General features: G+C 42.9%; 1 protein-coding gene and 1 long non-coding RNA gene across 3 annotated transcripts in view; one reads left to right on the top strand and one right to left on the bottom strand.

The window, feature by feature from the left end:
- PIP4K2A (phosphatidylinositol-5-phosphate 4-kinase type 2 alpha) overlaps positions 1-10,087 on the top strand; it is a 63,289-nt gene extending 53,202 nt beyond the window's left edge. For both annotated transcript variants that reach the window (XM_033164937.1, XM_033164936.1), the window contains 5 exons: positions 1,352-1,390; positions 3,501-3,614; positions 6,268-6,508; positions 7,787-7,890; positions 8,996-10,087. In XM_033164937.1, the coding sequence (XP_033020828.1) occupies positions 1,352-1,390; positions 3,501-3,614; positions 6,268-6,508; positions 7,787-7,890; positions 8,996-9,076 (579 nt within the window). In that variant the 3' untranslated portion in view covers positions 9,077-10,087. The remainder of the gene's footprint in view (positions 1-1,351; positions 1,391-3,500; positions 3,615-6,267; positions 6,509-7,786; positions 7,891-8,995) is intronic.
- Positions 1,944-6,319, bottom strand: LOC117055429. The gene is made up of 2 exons (XR_004427634.1): positions 6,247-6,319; positions 1,944-2,024 (listed from the first exon to the last, which is right to left on the bottom strand). It is a non-coding gene; the product is annotated as an uncharacterized LOC117055429 (long non-coding RNA).
- Positions 10,088-24,354: the final 14,267 nt, after the last annotated feature.

The following is a 24,354-nucleotide window of genomic DNA, read 5'->3' as shown; positions in this document are numbered from 1 at the left end:
GAGTTAGGAAGAATGTGTTAAAAGTTGAGCTAATATTTGTAGATTCAGAAACCCTGGTAAGCAACTTCTATTTTCTGTTGCCATGACCAAATATATTAGGCTGCAGTCCCACTTAGCAAGGGAGTAAGCCCCAATGTACTTAATGGGGTTTCTGAGTAGACAAATATAGGATTGCACTGTTGGTGTTTAAAGCTGTCAAACTGGCTCAGATTAGCTTATTCATATCCTGTCTTGTTTCCTTAGCAAGGAACATGGCGAGCTGAAAAAAATGTGTTTCAATTGGAAACTGGCCTCTCAGGAAGACTGACTGACTGACCTTCAGTGCACTTTATTTTAACCAGCTAATGCATGCTCTTTTAGCAAAAGAAACTGGTGTATACCTTCCCATATGATTTGCACCTTTGCATTTGCTTACAGACTGAAATGTAACTGTAAGGTGGCCTTGAGAGCTCAAAATCCAGAATGCAAACAATCTACATTCTATTGGCTTAAATAGACGTGTTTGCTGGCCTAGCTTATTTTGAATGACAACATAATTCTTTCACCCCCTTTTGGCTGTAGCGTACCCAATGCCTTCTCCCTTACGTTAGTATAAATGGTTTTCTGGAGACAGCAAAATTACTGCCTGTCAGTTTTGCTACCTGCCAAGAGTGGCATGCAGCTAACATTAATACTCCCAAACATCAGGCCTCCTCGGTTCCTACAAATTCAATTATATGTACATTGTACACCAATTCAAAATTTTAAACTTGTCTCACTAGCTGCAAAAGTTGGTATTTGGCAGGGCTGATAGGCTTGTCAATTGACAAGTCCAATCATAGATTCATAGAATTGCAGAGTTGGAAGGGACTTCAAGGGTCATCTATTGCAACCTCCTGCAATGCAGGAATCTCAACTACAGCATCCATGACAGATGGCCATCCAAACTCTGCTTAAAAACCTCCAGTGAATGAGATTCCACAACCTCCCATTCCCCTGTCAAACAGCTCAAATCAAAGATGGTCAACTGCCTGTTACTTTTTTTATGGTGTCATCTGGCAAGAGGTCTGTGTTGCAATTGGGCATGCTGTCCTCAAAGCTTCGGTCACCGTATCCCTGTTTTTAAAATTGCAGACATTCCTGATGTAAACACATCAGGGATAGGGGCTTCTGCTTAACCTACTGCTATGCCAGAGTGTTTTAATTGCTTTTGAATGTTGCATATACTGTAATCTGAGTGTGTGTAACTTTGCATCAGGGCTACGGTGAAAAACCTTACCGTGAATCTACTGGAGGAATTCTGCATAGAAGAACACCTATGCCCTCCAGTTTTATCCCCAGTAGCAATTTAAATACAGTATTTCTGTTTCAGGGGTCTACAGTTGCAAGAGAAGCCAGCGACAAGGAAAAGGTATGGCAAAGGTTATGTTTCCTTAAGTTGCCTAAATTCAGCTTTTAAGAAAGGGGGAAACAGTGATAATCATGCACCATGATTCTGCCATCACTCTGCCTGTAAATAACAGGTGCTTGTTTCAAAATAATCACAAACGTTTATTTATACAATAAGAAGCATTTATACAATCAGACAGCATACACACATTCTGAATTACAAGCATTAAAAAACAAACAATACAGTACTATTAAAATACATACAGTACTGTTGAGTTAAAAGGATCTCAATAGTCATTTCTAGGCTACTGCTTGGAGAAGCAGATCTGATTGGTTACTAATTTGCTTCTGGGCATAACTCAGAGTTTGGCCTCAAAGAAAAATGGTGGTTGGGTATTTGCATGCCACCCCCCTCTGCCACTGGTGTATTTTCTGCACCAGTGCATAGGTGCTAATGGGGAATTTTCTGCCCCGAGTCAGTTGGTGCCCCAAAGTCTGGATTAGGGTTTCTGGCAGTGTGTGTAGACTCACATCACCAGGCCTGAAATGCTCATCTTACCTTGTGCTGCCTTTTCCTCTTCTCCTTTGCCAATGCATCTTCACCTTCCTTCACTGCTCCCTCTGCCTTTGTGTTAAGGACCAATTTACACATATCCCTGTACAGAAGTGTGAAGAAATAAGCATGTGCTGCCCTCTACCCAGTCACCCTTCTAGAAGTTTTAGCTAAAAATACCTCGCGCAAAAATGCTTTGTCTTTGTTACAGTGACCTGGTTCACATAAACATTGGCTACAGCTTGTGGTTCAGTGAGGAGAGCTTCACCACAGAGCCATTTTTGGCTGAAACACTAAGCCAAATCTGGGCTTAGCTCAGCGCAGCATGGGAATAAAAAAAAAAGGCCTAGGAGGAGGAAAGCAGTGAACCAGGCCACTGAAGCTTCACATCGACTTGTATGTATGTCTTACACTGGCATACTTGGAGAACAAGTTGCAAAGCTACTCAGCATGCCCTTAACTTTTTGAATAACCTTGGGCATAGCACAGTTATTCAATCCAACATGCTTTAGCCAGATATCTCTTAGGACAGGGGTCAGCAAACTTTTTCAGCAGGGGGTTGTTCCACTGTCCCTCAGACCTTGTGGGGGGCTGGACTATATTTTTTTGGGGGGGGTGAATGAATTCCTATGCCCCACAAATAACCCAGAGATGCATTTTAAATAAAAGGACACATTCTACTCATGTAAAAACACACTGATTCCCGGACCGTCCGCGGGCCGGATTAAGAAGGCGATTGGGCCAGATCCGGCCCCCAGGCCTTAGTTTGCCTACCCATGTCTTAGGGCTTCTGAGATCAGGGGTGGAAGTGTGGCTTCTCCCAGTGCTGCGTGTGGTGGCAGTGGTGAGGAAGCACATGATTCATGACACCTGCTCCTGATCTCCCTATACCACAGGGCCAGATTTAGGTAATGAGGCCCTTTATATAGCAGGCGGGGCCCATGACTTACATCTGAAGAAGTGTGCATGCACACGAAAGCTCATACCAGGAACAAACTCAGTTGGTCTCTAAGGTGCTACTAGAAAGAATTTTCGATTTTGTTTTGATCATATAGCTTGTTTAGTTTATACGTAAATCTGGCACTGCCCTATACCATAGTTAATTGGGGAGCAGAGTATCAGTATTGGGCCCTTTGGATGTGCAGCATTTGTGGGGTGTTTTGATGGGGAGTGCAGCTGAGCCCAGCACCTATTTCTTGTGCTAGACTTCTTACAAAACAGATGTGTGTGCAACGACTCTTGACTAGGTGAAGGCTGGTCTTGCAGATGAGCAACACGTTTCCTTTTTTACTGTAAATACTCTAAAATGGCTTTACTTAATCAAATCGGTCATAAAAGCAAACAAGGTCTCAATTAAATGGGAAAATACGATGCTGTGTTCCTTACACTTAGAATCATTACTTGTGTCCACTGGAGCCGTAGCTCATTTGTGCCCCCTTGTGGCTAGTCACATTTTGGAGAGCTCTGAAATATTCCCTTGCGCTTTTGATCAGGAAATTCCTTGTTTTCATTGCTTGTTTCACTGGGCTCATTGTTTTGAAAAGGTTTTTATGGGCTAGCTTTCTCTTGTCCGTTTCAGGCCAAAGAACTGCCGACATTCAAAGACAATGACTTCATCAATGATGGCCAGAAGATTTATATTGATGAAACGAACAAAAAGATGTTCCTTGAAAAGCTTAAAAAGGATGTTGAGGTAAGGGTGCTTGCCTGGTCAGCTCTGAAGCTCACCACATTTAGCAAATGCCATAGTGTTTATTGTAGTGAGACCTCCTAGGCAGCTTTACTCCACCAGTTTAATATTGCAAAATGTTGCAAATGTTATAGCGACCTGTAAATTATTTGTCCTCCCAATTTGTAACTGGGATTTTGTTGATGTTTTTTCATGAGATCAATGTGTTACGGAGGGCACCCATCTAATGCTCAGGGATGCCAGTGCACCTGCCAGTACTTCTCATGGTACCCACACTTGGTACCCACTTGATGGGGTGGCATGCCTGCACCATTTTGTGATTCTGTCTCTCTTTCTGCTCTCTTAGATGTGGCAGCCATTGCACGAAAGCCCCACACCAGTCATTTTATGGTGTGCCACGACTCTGCAGCGCCATTTCATGACTGGTGCTCATGGTACTCTCTCAAAGTTCAAAATGCATCCACTGGGTCAAAAAGGTTGGAAACCCCTGAAATGAGGAGATAAAGGGTGATTAGAGTCGTGGTCTATTTACAGGAGGAATGCTGAGGCTATTACTTCCCTTAAGCTGGTGGTGTAAACTAGCATCAGGGGGGAAAGCACAAATGTTGCTTCTGTTGCTTTTAATATTCATGGCACTGCATCTTGAACTGTTAAAATACTCTGTAAACACTTGATGTGCCTCTGAAATATGGGTAAAATTGCATTTTCTGCTATTTTAAGTAGGACAGATTCTTGGAAGGTCAGTCATGTAATTGTGTTTGGAGTGGCTCCTATAGCATTGATTAGAATTCATATTGAAGGATCATTAAATTTTGTGTGTAGGCAATTATTGTGTAGTGGTTTGGCATGCCACGGTGATAATGGAAAACTAGAATTGAATCTTGGCTTTATCTTTCACATTCTTATTTTTTGGGGGAGGGCATGTTAAAAGCAGCAGCTATGCTCAAAAAATACTTAAATTTATCCCAATATATTTAGTTGAATGTAATTCAGTTTCAAATCAGTTTTAATCTTTGATTTATGTTTATAGCAGGGACTCTCTGGATCATAGCTTTGCTTCCTTAGAGTCCAGTTCTTCTGGAAACTCTGCACTCAGCTTCTGGGTTTGCTTGATCATTCAGTGTGGCTTTTCAGTTGCATGCAGCTGGGATGGGGCTAAGATGCTCAACAAGCCTTCATGGCAGCCATCTAATTTATATAAAATTATTAAACCATTTTATGTGTATCAAATTATTGCACTGCTCCAGTCTTGTCTTTAAGACCAATCTTCAGGATCAAATTAGTTGCAACATGGAAAATTGAAAGGAAGGGTTGATTCAAGTCAGTACAGTGGCAGGAGCAAAGGGTTAAAAGCCCCCTTCTGCACCCCCTAATCTTACCTATTAGTTTTGGGTTGTTTTTTTTGAAGTAAATCAAGCAATGCACATGATGAACATTACATAGACTGGGGGTGTACTCTCCATGCTATCCGGCCAAATCTGTTTTCCTTGCAGCTTGCATTCTTTTACCGAAAGTTGTCATGTAACAAAGCATTTCTTAAAGCAGCATAAATTTGTCTCTTCTGCCTTGCTTCACCAGTTCAATTTAGCCCCCACCCAGTCCCTGTTCATGCACATGGTCTAGGTAGAATGTACTCTTGGAGCGGGGTATATAGGCTTTGAGTGCATGATCTAGTTGCAGGGTACAGATCATGTGTTCAGAGCCTTGGGGCACACTAGGGTGCAGTTTTGCAGACTCCTGTACATAAGCTGTGGTCACTGTATGGCATTCCTCTCCCTTGTGTACATATGCAAACAGCGGGATCATTGGAGCTGGTGGGAAATGAAACCATTTGTCTCATCGACATTTAGGTACAAATACAATAGTTCCATACTATTTTGCTTTTAAACAATGGTTAGTGAATTCTGCAAGTTTCAGACATGGCGATTACAAGAAGTTTCCTACTAGATAATATTGAAGTCTTGTCAGCCAGAGCATTCAGTATCCCACAGAGACAAACCAATAGCCTGCTGAAAAGCCTAGAAAAGGCTTGGAGGAAACAGTCTTCCCCACTGCTGTGACCCATCATACTGCTTCTGGATAGGGAGGTTCCATTTAGCCATCAAGGGATGAATTCTACCTGAGCTAGTGGCCATCCACACATTCATTCCGTCACTAAATTGTGAATTGTGTGAAGAATTATTTCCTTTCATCTGTCCACAATCTGCTGCCAGTCAATTTCATTGGCTGGTTTCCTAGTTCTAGCAATATGTAAGAGGTAGAAAGGTCTCTTAAGCAATGTTCTGCTCAACTTCTCAAAGCAAAAAATAAAACCTCAAATCCAAATTATAGCTAGGGAAACTGTTGTGTTTCTCCTTTCATGCCATGCTTAAAATATACCAGACTTGAAGAATCCCACTTGTTTTCCATTGAAGCATACAGTGGTACCTCTGGTTGCGAACAGGATCCGTTCCGGAGCCCCATTCGCAACCTGAAAGGTCCACAACCTGAAGCAATTGTAACCAGAGGTACGACTGTACTTCTTTGGCTTTCACTCGAGTAAGCCTGTTGCAGTAGAAGATAACATTTGCTGCAGAAAAGTTACCTTTTCCCACCCCAACTGGATCTTCGGATTTTCTACCCCTTTGTAACCGACCTTTTATTGTTGCCTTCAAAGTTCCTTGCTCAGTTGAAACTCATGGACTACAGCTTGCTGGTTGGAATTCATGATGTTGAGAGAGCAGAACAGGAGGAGGTTGAATATGAAGAGAATGATGAAGAGGAAGGAGAAAGCGATGGGGCTCATCCTGTTGGAACGCCTCCAGATAGCCCAGGAAATACACTCAACAGCTTGCAGCCTTTAGCTCCAGGAGAATTCGATCCAACCATTGATGTTTATGGAATAAAATGTCATGAAAGTAAGTATTTAGACATGGGAGAGATATTTCAATTCTTGCATCAGTCTCTGAGTCTCTAGAAGGAAAGAAAACTCCAAGGCAAAAATCATGTATTTAGACATGGGAGAGATATTTCAATTCTTGCACCAGTCTCTGAGTCTCTAGAAGGAAAGAAAACTCCAAGGCAAAAAAGCTTGATGCACAATTATCAATTGCTCATCTATAGTAGGATTTTTAAAACTTTTTTTGGGGGGGGGTAAGGGATCTGCAATGCATGGCTCTGATTTTAACATGTCATTATTAGGTATTGTCTGAATACAGTAAAAGCAGTTCACTTATAAATGACTAGATACTACATTAGCCAGCTATATTGCTAAATGCTTCAGAAAGATAGAGATTCTGAGCTGGTGTCTTGGATAACTCATTTTTGCTTTCATTGGAACGTCTACTGACTTCACAGACATTGGACAGTTCTTTACACTGGCAAATACACCTTGCTTGACAAAAGAAACAGGTGATTGTTTTGGCACGTTCCAGGGGTTCTCTGTTTAGATTTTCACATTGTGCTGTGGGCAATATAACTACCAAAGCTGATATAGAACAACAGCTAAAACATTTTAAACAAGTTGAAATCTTACTACACGCTTAAAATCCCCATCAAACAAGCTGCAGCACTTACTACAAATAAAATTGCAAAGTGTGGGGTTGAGAATTCAGCCAAAGGACTGGGTGAAAAGATGAGGTTTTAAGTGGTGGCAAAAATTCATCATGGTACTACAGATGTTTTCTTCTAGTCTATATATTTGGAAGATTTAAAAAATGAGCATTTATCTCATTTTTTAAAATATTCTTGTAGGCTACTTTGATGACCTCAGGCTATAAAGTGGTTTATAAATGTGTTTTAAAAATCTTCCAAAGCAAATCTAAAATATTTAAGCAAAGTGTTATGGTCCTTACAAATTCACTTGTTCATCAAAAAACTTGTAAACTAAGCTATGGTGTGGAAGTTTTAATTCTGCAGTCACTTTAATTGTGCTTGCAATTGCAGCAAAGTGCACCCACACTTTCCTCTCTCTCTCCACTGATAAAGGGGTAAGAAAGACAGATAACACTTATCAATTATCAAAGAGTGAAAAGATTTCTAGGACTCACATACGTCCTTTGACATATGGTTTTTTAAGACACTATTAGAGGGGCAAAGGTCTACCACCAGAATAACTTCCAACTTGCTTCTGCAGAGTTGTTTAATATGGCTACAAACTTGTGTATCATTTTTAGTACTATGAATTTCTTTCACAGACGCACCCAGGAAGGAGGTATACTTTATGGCAATCATTGATATTCTTACTCATTACGATGCAAAAAAGAAAGCTGCCCATGCTGCAAAAACCGTCAAACATGGCGTAAGTTTCATTGATGTATATATTCCAACTTTTTCAGTTATGTTCACATAAGGGCTTGGCGATACAACACCAGCTAAACATCATGATATACTGATACAGTCATACCTCGGGTTACATCCACTTCTGGTTACGTACTCCTGTAACCCGGAAGTGTTTTTCGCCATCTGCGCATGTGCGAAATCGCTGTTCGGGTTACGTACTTTTCTGGTTATGAACGGCACCCCGGAACCAATTAAATACATAACCCGAGGTACCAGTGTATATCACAATATCTGAAATAAGGATGGAGCTATGTAGAGGCATTGGCTGGCTTCACGGTTTTTCCCACATTGTGATTTTTGCATAGCGCGCGTGCACACACATATCATGATTTGTGATATATTGCCAGGTCAAAAATTATAAAACCAATACCATGATATGGACTTCAAAACCAGTTTTGGATCATATACCAAGATATCACCCAGCCCTAGTTCAACATGATCACCAGCATTTTTAGACAAGTGGCTGCATTTCGAATTTCGAGTTCATGCTGGAGGAGCTAGTCACACCTGCGGCATTTCTCAAATAACACAAAATTAGAGATACAGACGCCTGCTGCCAACCCCCCCCCCCAACAGCCTTATGCTTACCATGGAAAGTCAGTCATGACTTCCTGGTACTGATTGGGGAGATCACACAATATTGAGTTCACACAAACATACACTGCTGCTCGGGGGGGGGGTCACTTTGAAGAAAATATTGGGGGGGCAGACATGGATGGTGATATGGAAGGGAGGGTGGGAGGAAGAAGGGATGGCAGAAAAGAAACCTGAAAGCAAAAGGCGAAGCTCTGGACAAAGATAACTATGAATCAAGCTGGAAAGAGTCAGAGAGGTAGGAGGGGCTTGGATGATTGGGTAGCACAACTCCAAGAGTCATCACTAGCAAGGCACTGCCACTCCCCCAGCGTGGTTTGTTTTAGGGCAATGTCTGGATTTTTACTTGTGCTGTCCTCCTCCTCAATACCATGGTTACCACAGTGTGTGTTTCGTGACATGGACATCATTAACGCATCTCCTGCCACAACAAGCCAATTGTTCTCTTAAGGTGCTTCTTGCTTTTTCAGGCTGGTGCAGAGATTTCAACAGTGAATCCCGAACAGTATTCAAAGCGGTTCTTGGACTTTATTGCCAACATCTTGACGTAACCTAATGTTCCATTGGACAGATACAAGGTCTGGGAACAGCAGCAATGGCTACAAGTGTGTAAGGGATAAAAAGCTTCTTTTAAAAGGAACTCTCAAAGTGCTATCTTGCAGAAGGCAGCCCGCCCCCCCTGTTTACATCTGCTGGCAAAGATGACTGACTGGGGTGAAATACTCGCTTTAACAGCTGCCTGATTTATGCCCAGCATAGTTCTAGCTATTTCTGATGCGTGTGTGCGTGCGTGTGAGTGTGTGCAGAAACAAATATAAATTAACTAATAATAACTAAAATAGATCAGCTTCTTACTCGGTGTGCATTGCAACAACACTCCGTGAATACTAGCTGAGCTGGAATGAATGGTTAAAGGTGGGTGGGGAGGAAGGCATTATATGCATGTTAAGTTCTACAATATTGGTGTCGAAACTAAACTGTGGATCAGTTTATGTTTTGAGCTGAGAGGTGCAAGACAGTATTTGGTGGCGATGATGACTATGACCTTACTGCAAATGTTAACACTTAACTACCCTGCATGTTGGCACTCTTTGAAAATAGAAACATCATAAGCTCCGTACGCCGGAAGCTTTCCTGTTGGCACCTTTTTCATTTAATTAAATCGGCCCATTGCAACAGGAAATAAGTCTTCCAGCAATTCAGAGGTTTGGCTCTCGTTTTACCAAAATCTAATGTCATAATCATGCTGTGTGTTCTTTGCCAAGGGTAGACATATTTTGAGGGAGGTGGAGCAGGAACATTAAGACTGTTTAACTGTCATGTTACATGAAGATTTTACACTGTATGTTTATCATATAGGAGCTGAGTGTTACTACAAAGGAAATCAATGATGCTTTTTTGGAAGAAATTAATCATTTTGGGCAATAATAGCATTTTCCACCACATGAACAAAGGAATAGGAAAGTCTGTTCACCTGTAACTGATCAAAACCGAGACATTTAAATGCTTACATTGTGCTGTTTTTAATATTTTATTAAAATATTCTTTTTTTAAGCCCTAAATTTTACTGTTTACATTAATAGGAAAACAGGGATGCTTTGAGTATGTCACAGTATGTGAATCTGAAGTTTACATGTAAAGTTATTTTGCAGTACAGATGAAGTAATTTCTTGAAGTATAATATGCAGTAATGTACCCAAGTGGATATTCAATTCAGCTCCATGATAGAAAATATTTTTGCAATCAATGGTGACAGGTTGTTTTCAGGTTATTTTATATGGCATTTTTATTACCCAATTGGCTTTGTTGCTCCAAACGATGCTGTGTTAACTCATTTGCCTAAAATTATATTGTCGCCTATAATCTGTTTTGAAAAACCTCAGATCACTTGGGGGGAGGGAAGGTTCCAAACTTTGAGGACGACAGAATTAGATATGCTTAAAACTACTATTCTCTACTTAATACACTGTGCTAAAATTGTGCCTTTAAAAAATTATATGTTGAAACAGATATTCATGGGCAACTCAAAAAATAAACCACACTCTCTCTCCCACTCTGCAACATAAAGCGTGTTCCACAAATGCCAGGTTGCCTTTTCCATTACTTAATGCCAGTTCTGATAAGGTTGCAGCTGAGCATAAATATGTATAGTTGGCTTCAGAGAACTCTGATAAAACATAAGCTGATCATGCAGCCAAAGGCAATATATCCTTATTACACTGTACAATATTTCAACAGGGCTGTGATCATAGAATTAGAAGGGATTGCAAGTCCAACCCCCTGAAATGCAGGAATCTTTTGCCCAACATAGGGTTCGACCCCCCAAACCCTGAGATTGAGTCTCATTGCTCTACCAACTGAGCTAATCTCAGGCTGTGTTACCTTTTTTAAAAAAATGTATCCAATTCGGTTTTATTTTCCCACCGAAGATAATGAATCTTAAAGAGTGAAGGGATTCTCAGTTATTAAAAGCAATCACCTTCCCCCTTGCTTTTAACCCACAGCATTCTTGGATGCTTTAAAAGGCCCTGTTTCTATGTGAAAACAGATGGATGTTGAGATTTACACTGACCTTTTAAGACTCTCCATCCACAGTAAATTAACCCAAATTGCTGATCCTTATTGGCAGTGGGTCTCTTGCAACTCTCCCTTGGGGGGGGGGGAGAAGGTCCATAGCTAAGTGTTGGAACATCCACTCTGCACGCAAAAGGTCCTCAGTCCAATCTCTACCATCTCTGGGAAAGATGTCTGAAACCCTGGAGAGTGTCTGCCAGTCAGTGTAGACAGTACTGAGCTAGATGGACCAGTGGCCTGGCTCAATATAAGGCAGCTTCCTATGTTGCATCTCATCAGTGCTGTTGTCTCCTTTCCCTCCTGCTGTTTGGGCATACTTCCCAGCCAAGCTATTAGAGACTGCAAGGCAAAAGGCACAGCCCCACATGGGTTTCTCACCACCTGAGTTCTCCCTCCCCTTTGATATATTTATAATGCTAATGACCAACTCGTTACTGTAGTGGGGCAGGAGAGCTGAAAATAATGCCCATAAGCCTCCTAGAGCAAAATATATACATCAGGAGGTTTAGTTTGACCATAGCAGCTAGAGGGCTGTGAAAATTTGTGTCCCGGGCTTTTTAGACTGTGGTCTAAACCACAGAGCCTAGGGCTTGCTAATTAGAAGGTCTGTGGTTCGAATCCCTGCAATGGGGTGAGCTCCCGTTGTTCGGTCCCTGCTGCCAACCTAGTAGTTCGAAAGCATGTCAAGTGCAAGTAGATAAATAGGTACCGCTCCGGCGGGAAGGTAAACAGCGTTTCCATGCACTGCTCTGGTTCGCCAGAAGCGGCTTAGTCATGCTGCCCACATGACCCGGAAGCTGTCTGCGGATGAACGCCAGCTTCCCCAGCCAATAGAGCAAGATGAGCCCCGCAACCCCAGAGTCATCTGCTATTGGACCTAATGGTCAGGGGTTCCTTTACCTTTACCCCATGTACTGTATGATACAAAAGGGGCACATTGGTTGCCAGATGTGACCTATGTTGGCATTATTTTCAGCTCTCCTGCCCCACGACTGTGTTGCTCAATGCAGATGACGGTACCCCCTCTTTAAAAGTCAGCTGTTGCAAAACTGGATTTGTCCAACATCTTGGAATAGCTGTAGCTTCTGTCTTACTGAGGCACATGATACTCACAACTGCTTTCTCTCCAGTTTGGGATAGATTACAAAAATACTTTTCAGATTGATGCAAGGAATGGTTGTCAAGTCGTTGACAAGGGGTAGGTCATGCACTTTCCACACACGTCCTACTACCCTTGACATTACTTTGAACAAACCTTTTTTTTTTTTTAGTTCCATTTCCTGTTTTGTGACGTAATAGTCTCTGAAATTCCCAGTCATTGCAAACGTACCCCAAATGGACGGCGCACCATTGTAAGTTTATAGAGCTTCACCTAGCTGAAAAGTCTAGGGGAAAATGCTTCACCAAATAAATGGCCATCTGTTTTTTCACCTGAATCTCTACTGGTACGATTGGATGTATTATATATACTGTATACTTGGGTGGACTGTCACAACAAATGCTACCACCAGTGACTTTTCAGGATTATAAATAAACTTAACTAATTTCTACTGTGCCGCTAGATGTGTCTCTTCACTTGTTGTGCTATTACACACAATTCTCACCACGCCAACCCTGTACTAGCAGGTTTCCCAGCAGATCTTCCCTAATGACCTGCACTGCAATTTGCTGTCTTGTATCCTGTGCCTGAGTGTGCAGCTTAGGCAATAGAGGTACCTCACTAGTCCTAACAGCATGTTGCTTTTCTCCCTTTTCTCTCGGGTGCCACAAGCAACACAAGTGTTACTTAGTTGCTTCCAAACGTGGTAAACATTGTGTAGCATCCTTGTTTGCACACCAAACTAAACCAAATTATGATTTGCCAGGCCTGTGCAAATATGCTGGCTTCCAGAGGGAACCTTGCGCCCCTTTTGCTGCTTCCCAGTCCGTTTTGCTTGGGGTAACAACTAAACTAAGATTTGTCTTAGAATTTATATGCATAGTGAGGATGGGGCCTGAGTTTCCTGGGAAGGCGGGGGTTGACTGTTAAATGACTGAGAATTGCAGCTCAATGAGCGGACCAGGGGGTCTCCTAACAACTCTCTGCACCCACAACAAACTACACTTCCCAGGATTCTTTGGGGGAGCCACAGCTGTTTTACAGTCTTAAGTATATCGTGGAGATGGGATCTTAGTTTGTTGTCTGAACCTAAAACAGGCTTCCTCAACCTCAGCCCTCCAGATGTTTTTGGCCTACAACTCCCATGATCCCTAGCTAGCAGGACCAGTGGTCAAGGATGATGGGAATTGTAATCTCAAAACATCTGGAGGGCTGAGGTTGAGGAAGCCTGACCTAGAATCATGGTCAAGGTAACTCTTCCTTAACCATGGCCTATAGTCACAGGTTGTCTATGGTTAGAGATCATCCAATGTCATCTGGAGTCTCTGAATGTCACACTAAGCCAAGCCCAAGAGTATTTGTTTGCTTCTGTGCCACACTATGCTGAAATGACTGAGAAATGAGCAAAGTGGCTGTGAGCTCCTCTCTGAGGCCTAGCATCTTTGTGTGCTCCCAGTTAGTCATAGTTTGGCTTACCATGATGTGTGAACCGGGCCAATGTATTTCCTTTTTTTTTAACTGATTTATATTCACAAAGCTTGGTATCTTTTTGTTTCTTTTTCCCCTGCTGGTCCAAACATGAGCATATTGGTCTCATCTCTTGCCACTTCCTTGCTTTGTCTTTCTGCCATTTTCTACAACTTACCCACTTCTCCCTAGGCTACTCTCTTGCTTAATTTTCTCCAGTTTTAAATACAGATCAAGTTTGGAGCCGTTCCTCTGGAGTCATTCATTTGCTAACTATCCTGTAAATGAGTATTTTGTTCATTCCATCTAACTGAAAAATCAGTTCTAGGTCAATGTCTGTTTATGGGTAAAGGTTGTATCTTGGACTGACTCCACCATTTCTATATCTATACACTGGTTTCTTTAGACATTGTTACCCTGACACTCTCAAATTATTATATTATTATAGAAAGTGCCTCTTTCTATAATAATTGCTCCTAGTCTCATTGATAGGTTGCACCAGTATTTCTTGCTTAACGTCATCTGTGGCACAGCTGGATTCTCCATAGACTAGCCTTCTCCATCCAGATGTTCTCCAGATGTTTTGGGTTATAACCAGTGCTTTTTCTGGGGGTACTTAAGGGTACACGGTACAGTGGTACCTTGGTTTTCGAACAGAATGCGTTCCGGAAGTCCGTTCGACTTCCGAAACATTCGGAAACCAAGGCACGACTTCCAATTGTGCAGGTGCACCGGAAACAATAGCGGAAGCCGCATCGGACTTTAGTCTCTAATGCTTCAGCCTGTCTGTTTTTGCCTTATAGGGCCTGTAGATGGGAGTTCTGCATTTACACTAGTTCCCATGCTTCTGTCTCTGCTCACACAGTATTTTCACAAATACTGTACTTTGCTATTCTATCTTTTAAAGATGCAGACTATTATTTGCTGCAGTAGCACACTCTGTCCCCCAGACATATCCTAACAATTTCAGTAGCCTTAACACACCGTTATGGAAAGACATAAAAAGCTTGTTGCAAGACTTACCAATCCTAGAGTTCTTCCTGCAGCAAAGGCGTTCAGGATTTCAGGATCACCTGAAGATACACAGGACTGCATGCAACTCATAATGATGGCCCAGTACTTTTTATGCCTGTTTTGAACAGAAATCCAAAAGCGAGGGTTATACTCTATATGTGATTAGTTACATCCATATGGTAGAATGTCATGTTATCAAATATATTGACCTGTCTGCAATAAAACTTCAAAATGCTGGTAAGGGACTGAGGAGCCTAAATAAAGCTTAGGGTTGAACTACCCTGGCACTTGAGGTCTTCATGGGCAATGGGGGCTTAGCTCCCTTCCTAAGGGAATGCAGTGGTCCACAATTCTGCCACCTTAGTTATCTGACAAGGTACAGGGTTATTAGAAGTCAGAGCAGACCCAAGTCTCACTCCTAGCAGGCAGAAGCATGTTTATGAGAAGTATAGGTCAGGTTTTTATCATACCCACCTCATCAGGTCGACCCAGTTCCTGGGTGCCTATATAGCCCATATTCAGGATCCAAGGCTATCCTGAATACTTTTGCCATGCCCCTTCCAGTGATCCTAACAGTTTTGTGCTAGTATGTGTACAATCTTGCATTTTATGTATTTAAATTGATAACACTGGCTTGGCTTGGCTTATTTCTTCCTTCATACATGCACACTTTCTCTGGCACAACATGAATGTTTTATTTCAAACGATAAACAGTGGCTTCTAAGGTACGGTGAGAATGTAAAGGAACTAATAGGAAACTAATAGGAAGTACATGTTACAGTAAAAGAGTAAATATTCCATTGTGGCCAATTAACATATGCTTTTTATCTTTTTTCTCCTGTAACAGTCTTTGTCACTCGTTACTGTTAAACTGCTCAGAGAGGGTGAGGACAACTCACTTTGTACCACCTAGTTCTAAAAACACATTCCAGACATGAGTAAGGCTTTATAAAATAAAGCACTTTGATTTGCTAGGAAAACCCCTTGTCGTCTTTTCTTTTGTCTCTACCATGCGTTCAGTCATTTCTGCCGTTTAATTTTGGGTGGTTTTAATTGGCAAACATGTTAGCTTATCTCAAAACCAGAAAGCTGCTTTTTTATTAAATTTCATCTTGACATCTAGATTTGTTTCGTAACACTTCTGTGGAATGACATAAGGCGGGAGACAAAACTGGATCCCCACTGCAAGTGCCTAAAGAGAAGCTTAAGAGAAGACCTTCCAACTCTAATATGGAGTCCTCCACCCATTAGGCCAGCTATAGAAGAGCTTTGTGTTCATAGCAGCTGGGTGCATTGTATTGCTGCTTTGCAGAGAGGGGAGTGGGGGCATAACTTTCCGGCTACACTAACATTCAAACTGTAAATATGGTGGTGGTGCTGCTTTGATGCCATTCTGCTTCTAGAGCTAAGTATGCACAGCCCCTGTATGTTTGCCTGGAGGGGGTGGGAATCACATAGACGCTGCCAAGTATAACAAACATAAATGGCTAAAACTGCAGAAACATGCTTCTTCAGTATTCGACAGACGGAGCACGACACTCAAGAGAAGGAAATCTTACTATTTTAAAACTCACAACTTGAAAAAGTTTGGAAAGTAGGGGGATGCTATGGCAAGAAGTCATGGCTAATCATGCAATGATCTAAATGAGCAGCTGGCACTTGAGCGCCGCAACCTGTAAATGTTTATATGTTTAGGAAAGTTAAGCACAATGCCTTACCGCAAATGTTTTCCCATACTAGCCTGCCCATAAAAACATAAGAGGAGGCTGTGCAGTCGGGCCAGTGGCCCAGCCAGTCCAGCATCCTGTTAACAGTGGCCAACCAGGTGCCTGTGTGAAGCCTGCAAGCTGGACAACAGCACAACAGCACTCGGTCCATCTGTGATTCCCTGCATGATGCCACTGTGGCTAGCAGCTATTGATGGGCTCATCCTCCGTGAGTTTGTCTAATTCTCTTTTAAAGCCACTGAAGTTGGTGGCCATCACTGTCTCTTGTGGAAGTGAGTTCCACAGTTTAACTACACACTTCTTAGAATCATAGAAATGTAGATTTGGAAAGGACCATCTAATTCAGGCATAGGCAAACTTGGCCCTCCAGATGTTTTGAGACTACAGTTCCCATCATCTCTGACCACTGGTCCTGTTAGCTAGGGATGATGGGAGTTGTAGTCCCAAAACATCTGGAGGGCCGAGTTTGCCTATGCCTGATCTAATCCACCACCCCCTGCAATGTGGGAATCTTTTGCCCAACATGGGACTTGAACCCATGACCCTGAGGTTAAGAGTCTCGTGCTCTACTGACTGAGCTATCCCAGATGCATAAGTACCTTTATTTTATCTGTCATGAATCTACAACATTCAGCTTCATTGGATTCTCCACAACTTCTAGTGTTGCAAGAGGGGGTGGAAAAAAACTTCCCTCTATCCACTTTCTCTACGCCATGCATAACTTTATAACTGTATCATGCCATCTCTTACTTGCCTTATCTCTAAACTAAAAAGTCCCAAACGCAGCAACCTTTTCTTAAGGGGAGTTGCTCTGTCCCCAGCTCTACAGAATCCTTTTGAGTTGTGGTGGCCAGAACCATAGGCAATACGTTCCAAGTGTGGTCGCAGCTTACATTAGCATAGAAGCACTACTACGAGTATTTCCCCCACCCTTGTAAAGTAAAAGATCCGGAGGAGTACACTGGATCTTGTCAGCTGGACTTCAACAGTGCTGTGAAATAAAGGTTTGTTTTGGTTTCATGCACGTAGATACTGCACCTTTCAATCAAATGGTTTCCAAAGAAGCTCTCATCAGAAAGAAACACTAATCAAAATTAGCCCAGATCCTTACAAAATCAGACATAACTCAAAACAAGTAGGATCAGCAGTTAAAAGCAGCAGGTTAAAGCATTTTAAAAACTCAAAAAAGCCTTGGAGAATTAAAAAAGGGTTAGACACCAGCTTCTTGGGGGTAAGCTACCGTTGTCAGAAACAGGATACTGAAGTTGATGAAATGCAGAGTTGGTTTGGTAACGCATTTGCTTCTGCCACCCAAATGATAAGACATAAAGCAGACCCTGTCAGGACTGCAACAAATTGCAGGCAGGCAGTTACTCCCGCCTGCCTATGTATTCCTAGGAGATGCCTCTTTCCAGTTTGCAGGCAAAGCTTATGTCTCTCTTATGCCACAGATACTGGGCCAAAATTAATCCATGAATAGATGTTCTCACCGTGCATTGTCCTGATGGACAAATTTAGGTCACAGCTACTGTAGGGGAAAGGTCGTAGCCCAAGGACACAATGCCTTCTGTACATGTAGAAGGGTCCTGTGTTCAGTCCTTTACAGTTCCAGCTTCAAGGGGCCTTGGTAACAGCAGGGATGGGAAATAGCTTTTGCCCTGCCAGCCAAGGATGACATTTTGTAGGCTGAGGGAGCAGTGGTTTGATAAGCTAATGTAGCATTATAGGAGCATCTGGTTAGGATCGTCCTACTCGCGTGTAGGACCCTGGTAGAGACACATGCTAGACTGCCATGTTCTCTCCCTCCTGGTCGGTCATTCAGGAGCTTCAAAAGCTTTCTCCAGCCCGAACATCACAGCGACTGATACCAAGAGGCATCAGCACACTTGGGTATCCTGCAGAGTATTTGCAGTTTGCGTAACAGAACTCAGTAGCACAGCATTTTGGCTAATCTACTTTATTTACATATAATACACTCGGAGCATTCTGACTTAGCTCCTTCCTCTTTCTCATCAGACAGCAAAAAGAAAAAACAATGGACAATAGTCCCACTTCATGGAACACGGTAACATCAAAACATCCTGTCTCCGTCACTTCCCACTCTGTGGAATGAAAACATACACCGTCATATGATAGACAACAATCTCATGACTGCAAACACGGAGCAAGAATCCTAACATCTCTGTTCTGCAAAAAATAAAAAATAAAAAAAAGACTGAGGACGACAAATTGGGGAAAGGCCCCAGGCTAGATCCTTTGGCATAACCAGACATAGCTAGGAAAGAGCTGTGGAACCCCAGAGAGCAGCTGCCAGTCTGATGGCAATATTTAACTAAATGTCCCAAATATCCCAAATTGACTCAGTGATTTGATTGCTGTATTTTATTTTATTTTTTGCTTTTTTACTGTTTTACTTTAATTTGAATGCATTATTTTTCCTCAAAGTCCTTTTGAGTTCCTCTTCTCCTCCCACAAATCCCATTAGTGTTATTTTTTACAGTGTTTGGAAGATACCCCACTGAGAACAACTATTTAATCTCTTCTACTGTTCCAGGATGCAGGTGGTGCTGTGGGTTAAACCACAGAGCCTAGAGCTTGCTGATCAGAAGGTTGGTGATTTGAATCCCCGCGACAGGGTGAGCTCCCGTTGCTCAGTCCCAGCTCCTGCCCATCTAGCAGTTCGAAAGCACGTCAAAGTGCAAGTAGATAAATAGGTACCGCTCTGGCAGGAAGGTAAAAGGTGTTTCTGTGCGCTGCTCTGGTTCGCCAGAAGCGGCTTAGTCATGCTGACCACATGACCTGGAAGCTGTACGCCGGCTCCCTCGGCCAGTAACGCGAGATGAGCACTGCAGCCCCAGAGTCGGACATGACTGGACCTAATGGTCAGGGGTCACTTTACCTTTACCTTACTGTTCCATTACTTGCTTATTCACCCGCTCACTTCTGAAAGAGGTTTACGGAGCACTTTTAAAGTAAACCTTAGCATGTTACAACCCTGAGTACTGTGGTAACTTGCTAAACCTGACTGCCATAGCCACAGATGCTCTAGGAAAGACGAAAGAGATGGGGGGGGTAAGCGAAACGGAGCTCTGATGCTGGACTCCAGTTGAAGAGCGAAACCTCAAGACTGCACTTCCTCCCCAAACAATGCTGACACTGAGCTGCAAAGGAAGCGATTTCAACTGACTTAACTTTCATGTGCTTCTTACCCAAATGAGACCTGACGGATGGACTATGACTCAGTGGTAGAACACATGCTTTATAAGCCAATGGTCCTGGGGTTCAATCTCTGGCACCTCCCCTTATAAGGGTCAGTTAGTAGGTAATGGGGAAAACCTATGCTTTAGAGGCTGAAAAGTAACACAACATGGCTGATGGGAGTTGGACTCCAGCACACGGTGAAGGGCACCGGAAAGCCTACTGTACAGTGAATAATACTGATGTAGGTAAACTAATACTGAGCCAGGCTGCCAGCCACAATGGCTATGCTCTGCCTACACAATTGGAGGCAGTAACGCTTCTGAATACCAGTTGCTGGAAGCCACAAGAGTGGATAGTGCGATTGTTCTTTAACCCTGCTGGCTGGTTTCCCATTGAGGCATCTGGTTGGCCACTGTGTGAAGAGGATGCTGGACTAGATGGGCCGTTGTCCTGATCCAGCAGGCTATCCCTGTGTCCTTGTGAGCAATGGCCTGGCTTAGTAGGAGACATCTTCTTTTTGTTGCTCCTGCTTTGTAATCTGTACATCCTCTGCACAAGTTTACTCTGATACGAATCTTTAACCTTCGCTTTTATTGTGGCAATTTAGGGTGGAGCACCTAAAGGGAGCTTGCATAACTTGACGAGAAAGATTTGCTTTTGCTGCAAAAGCTCACTAAAGTGAAACATCCTATCCCGTTGGTTGGTCTGGGCTTGAAAACTTGGATCACTCTCTTTTGTGCAGTCCAAGCCTTTGATCCATTGTTCATTTGAGCCATATATCTGAACTGGTGCACGCAGAGCCAGAGAGGCCTGGAGGCTTTTCCAGTCATTGATATGCTTTAAAAGGAGAGCAGCCAGGATGCTTAGCTTCGCTCATTTCCAAAACAACAGCTATCACAACAAATGGCTAGCCTGCTCCAAGAGCTGTTAAGTCAGTTAAAAGGGTTCTGTTAATAACTCTTTCTTCTCCCACCATACAAAACTGAAGCACACAGCCAGGCCAGGTCTTTTGACAGGTCAACTTCATCTGCTGCAAATTAATGCAGAACAATTCAGTACAGTGGAACCTTGGTTCTCAAACTTAATCCGTTCTGGAAGTCGGTTCCAAAACCAAAGCGTTCCAAAACCAAGGCACGCTTTCCCATCGAGAGTAATGCTAAATGGATTAATCCGTTCCCGACTTTTAAAAACAACCCCTAAAACAGCCATTTAACATGAATTTTACTATCTAACGAGACCACTGATCCATAAAATGAAAGCAATAAACAATGTACTGCGGTCACACAGTCAATCAATCAGTAGCTGAACTAGGTTCCACACAGTAACATACAAAAAAGAGCCGCAAAAACAGACAGAGCTCAGCGTAACACTCAAAAGGAAAGTGTGGCACTCAAATCAAGAAGCGTAACACTCAAAACGGAGCATGTTTGGCTTCCAAAAAAAAGTTCACAAACTGGAACACTTTGCAGCGTTTGGATTCTAAGTTGTTTGAGAACCAAGGTGTTTGAGAACCAAGGTATCACTGCATAGGGGGAATGTACATGTGGAGTGGTTTTGGCCTTACCACCAGCTTGACAAAGACCAACATCCTGGGTCAGAACATCCCCAGCATTCTACACATCAACTTTGGTGACCACATGCTTGATGTGGTAGATGATTTTGTCTGCCTGGATTCCAGCATAACCAACAACCTTTCCATGGATGCTGAGCTAGACCAAGCATATTGGCAAGGCAGCTACAGCAATGGCTCGCCTCTCCGAAAGCGTATGGGAGAATGTGATTCTAATGTCCAATACCAAGATGAAGGTCTACCAGGTTTGCGTGTTGTGCACACTGCTTTGCCAGGAGCAATGCCTGAATGTGTCAGGAAGATTTTTGGCATCGCATAGCAGTACAGGGTCTCAAACAAAGATGTGTTCTCCCAAGTCCACATTCCCAGCATGTTTGCACTTCTGTCTCAGTGATGCTTATGCTGGCTTGGTCATGTACACAGAATGGAAGGTGGCAGGATCCGCAAGGATGTGCTCTATGGGAAGACGGCTTCAGGCACCAGGTCTGTTGGCAAACCAACTCTGTTACAGAGATGTCTGGAAATATGACATGAAGGCTGCCAACATCAACCCCGCTGTGTGGAAATCCCTTTCAAGTGACCTCAGAGCCTGGAGACAATCACTCAGGTAATGTATCCACAGCAGTGTTCAGAGGAGGAATGACTGCTGGGAGGAGTGCGGAAGGAAGAAATACATGGTACACCTGCATCAGCACAACTGGACGCCTTCCTCTTCCTCTGCCCCAGCTGCAACAAAACATGTCTCCCCATATCAGTCTCTACAGCCACAGCAATCTTCCAACAGTTTGGCTCTCATCTCCAAAGGCACACTCTTCCATTGTCTCCCGAGACAGATGGATGTCAATGACAAATTGTGGGGTGCGGGGGGACCCAGTCATTAACTATGTAACAAAGTTGAGGAAAGCAATAGAGATGGTTTTCTTGCTCTAAACAAGCTGGTAGCTTAGAAAACAACAACCATTAGAGCCTATATATATTCAAGACAAACATTCCCATTCATTAGAGATCCTCCGAAAAAGCTACCTTTGCTGACACTTTCTTGCAATAGATAAAAACAATCTATTCAGCAGTTAAGAGAGAGGTAGTTAATAGATGTAATCTTTTGAGTGAGTCTCAAACTCAGATTTAAAACGGTTCATTTTACAGCAAGAAGCCAATCAGGAAGGAAGTAGCTGGCTCATTGCAATGGCGGCAATACCACCACCCAGCAGTGAGATGTCCCCAGTATGACAGCACAGATTGAGCTTTGGTAGGAGATGGCCACCAGCTATTGTGTTTCAGTCAGCTCTAGCAGCAGTGTCAAGACTGTCAGTGTTTGTTCTGCCACATGGGGCCATCTTTCTGCTCCCTTGCTTTCCGTTTGCACTTCAAACCAGTAATTAGTGCCAATCTTCTATGGTACGTTGCTCAGAATCCCCCTTTCCATCTCATCTCCTTGGCAGGCAGTATGCCTCCTTATGACCTTCAGCCCGTGTTGGGAGATGGTACACTAATGTGTGAAGTGGTGTATGTCACTGTATTCAAAAGCCTTGCCCCCTTCATGCAGCCCACGCCTATTGTTTTAGCATCTTTGAAAGCCAAACATGAGAGAGGAGTTCAGAGGCATCAACAATTCAAACTGTAAGAGGCACCCTGGGAAGTGCTTCTTCAATCAATATGCATGGTAGCTTCTTTATTTGGGGGGTTGTTATACTGCCAGTCCGGCGACTCAACACTGCCACTAAACTTGTAACAAATTATCCATCACCCAGTGCTTTCGAAAGACGTTTTAGAATTGTTCCCACCATTTTCTACATAGGCCCATAGCCAGAATGCTTTTGATGAGCAGTCAAAGGGTGGGAAGGAATCCTTGCGGAACAGCCAAAACATAAAAACAGAAGGCCTCAATTACTGCATTAAATATTAATACAGTAACATTTAATTTTATAATACCTTAAAACAACAACAACAACAACAACAACAACAAGGGCCTGTTGCTTGTCAGTCGGGAGAGATGAGCATCCCTTTGCTCACCCTGGAAAGTTCCGAGTGAACACTCACAAACGCTTGAGGGATTTGCACACATTCCGTATGAATGCACACGAGACACTCGCCTTTGCCCCTGCCCTTTCCATTGCTGCCACCCCCTCCAAACAATCAAAAATCATCTAGAGGCTCATCTGAGGCAGGTGAAAGCAGAGATTAAGAGTGCCAAATCCCAGTGGAGCATCTTTTCCCAAGTAGCGGTATCATGGTACTTTAAATGTATGGTGTGAATGTGGCCTTGGACTGGCACTGCTTAACCCACCTTCACTTAACTACCTTGATTGATCCAGGCAGTAAATTCTACACAGGAACTTTCTGAGGCCAGATGCAAAGGCAGGTGACTGCTTGGGATACTAGGGACCACTATCAGGATTTTGCATGCCTGTCCAACTTGCTGCAGATCCTCAGACCCCTATACTTCCATCTGAGAAATGATTTGAGACTAATTTTAAATGCAAGTGGTTTGGCTTGTGGCTTCTGGTTTGCAGCCATGATTTTCAGTCCTCACGCCACAAATTTGAGAGATCTGGCAGTAATCCAGCTGAATCAATTAAACGTTCCAGAAGGATGCCTGGGGGGGAACTCGGTGTCAAGCTAATTTCACCGCATTCAATACAAATTAATTCCAGAATAAGTGTCTTGAGTATATTCAGAGACCTAGTACAAAAACACAAGTTAAGAAAACCCAAGGTTAGGACCCCTTTGTACTTAAAAGTCCTTCCTGATTCTCTTGGTATAACACAGCTGACAGTCCTGCACAATACTCTCTGCGCAGTTTCAGTGTGTGTGGTTTATTTTAAAGCCCTTATTTTGTCCCCCAACAGAGGGAGAGGGCTCAATAATGATCAGCCTTTAGGGAGAAATATTGAATGCAACCTTTTTAATAGAAGGATCATCAGTGTGGATCACACAGCTTTTCAGCTTACTTTTCTGTGAGATTCCATATTGCTGATGGAGTTTATCCCGGTGTCATCAAAACAGCATCCAGGTTTATCTCCTCATATCTTGCTTCTAAAGCACTATATTTGTATTGATTTCTTTCAAGGAGTTCCATATAGCATTTCATCTTACAAGTTCTTGTAAGCATGTACGTAACCCTCCCCCCTTCCCCCCTAGTTTTTTGTGGGTAGCCAGTCCACAAGATTTGCCAGA

The sequence above is a fragment of the Lacerta agilis genome, chromosome 12 (assembly GCF_009819535.1).
Source record: "Lacerta agilis isolate rLacAgi1 chromosome 12, rLacAgi1.pri, whole genome shotgun sequence".
NCBI lineage: Eukaryota > Metazoa > Chordata > Lepidosauria > Squamata > Lacertidae > Lacerta > Lacerta agilis.
This window is presented reverse-complemented; position numbering and strand designations above follow the sequence as displayed.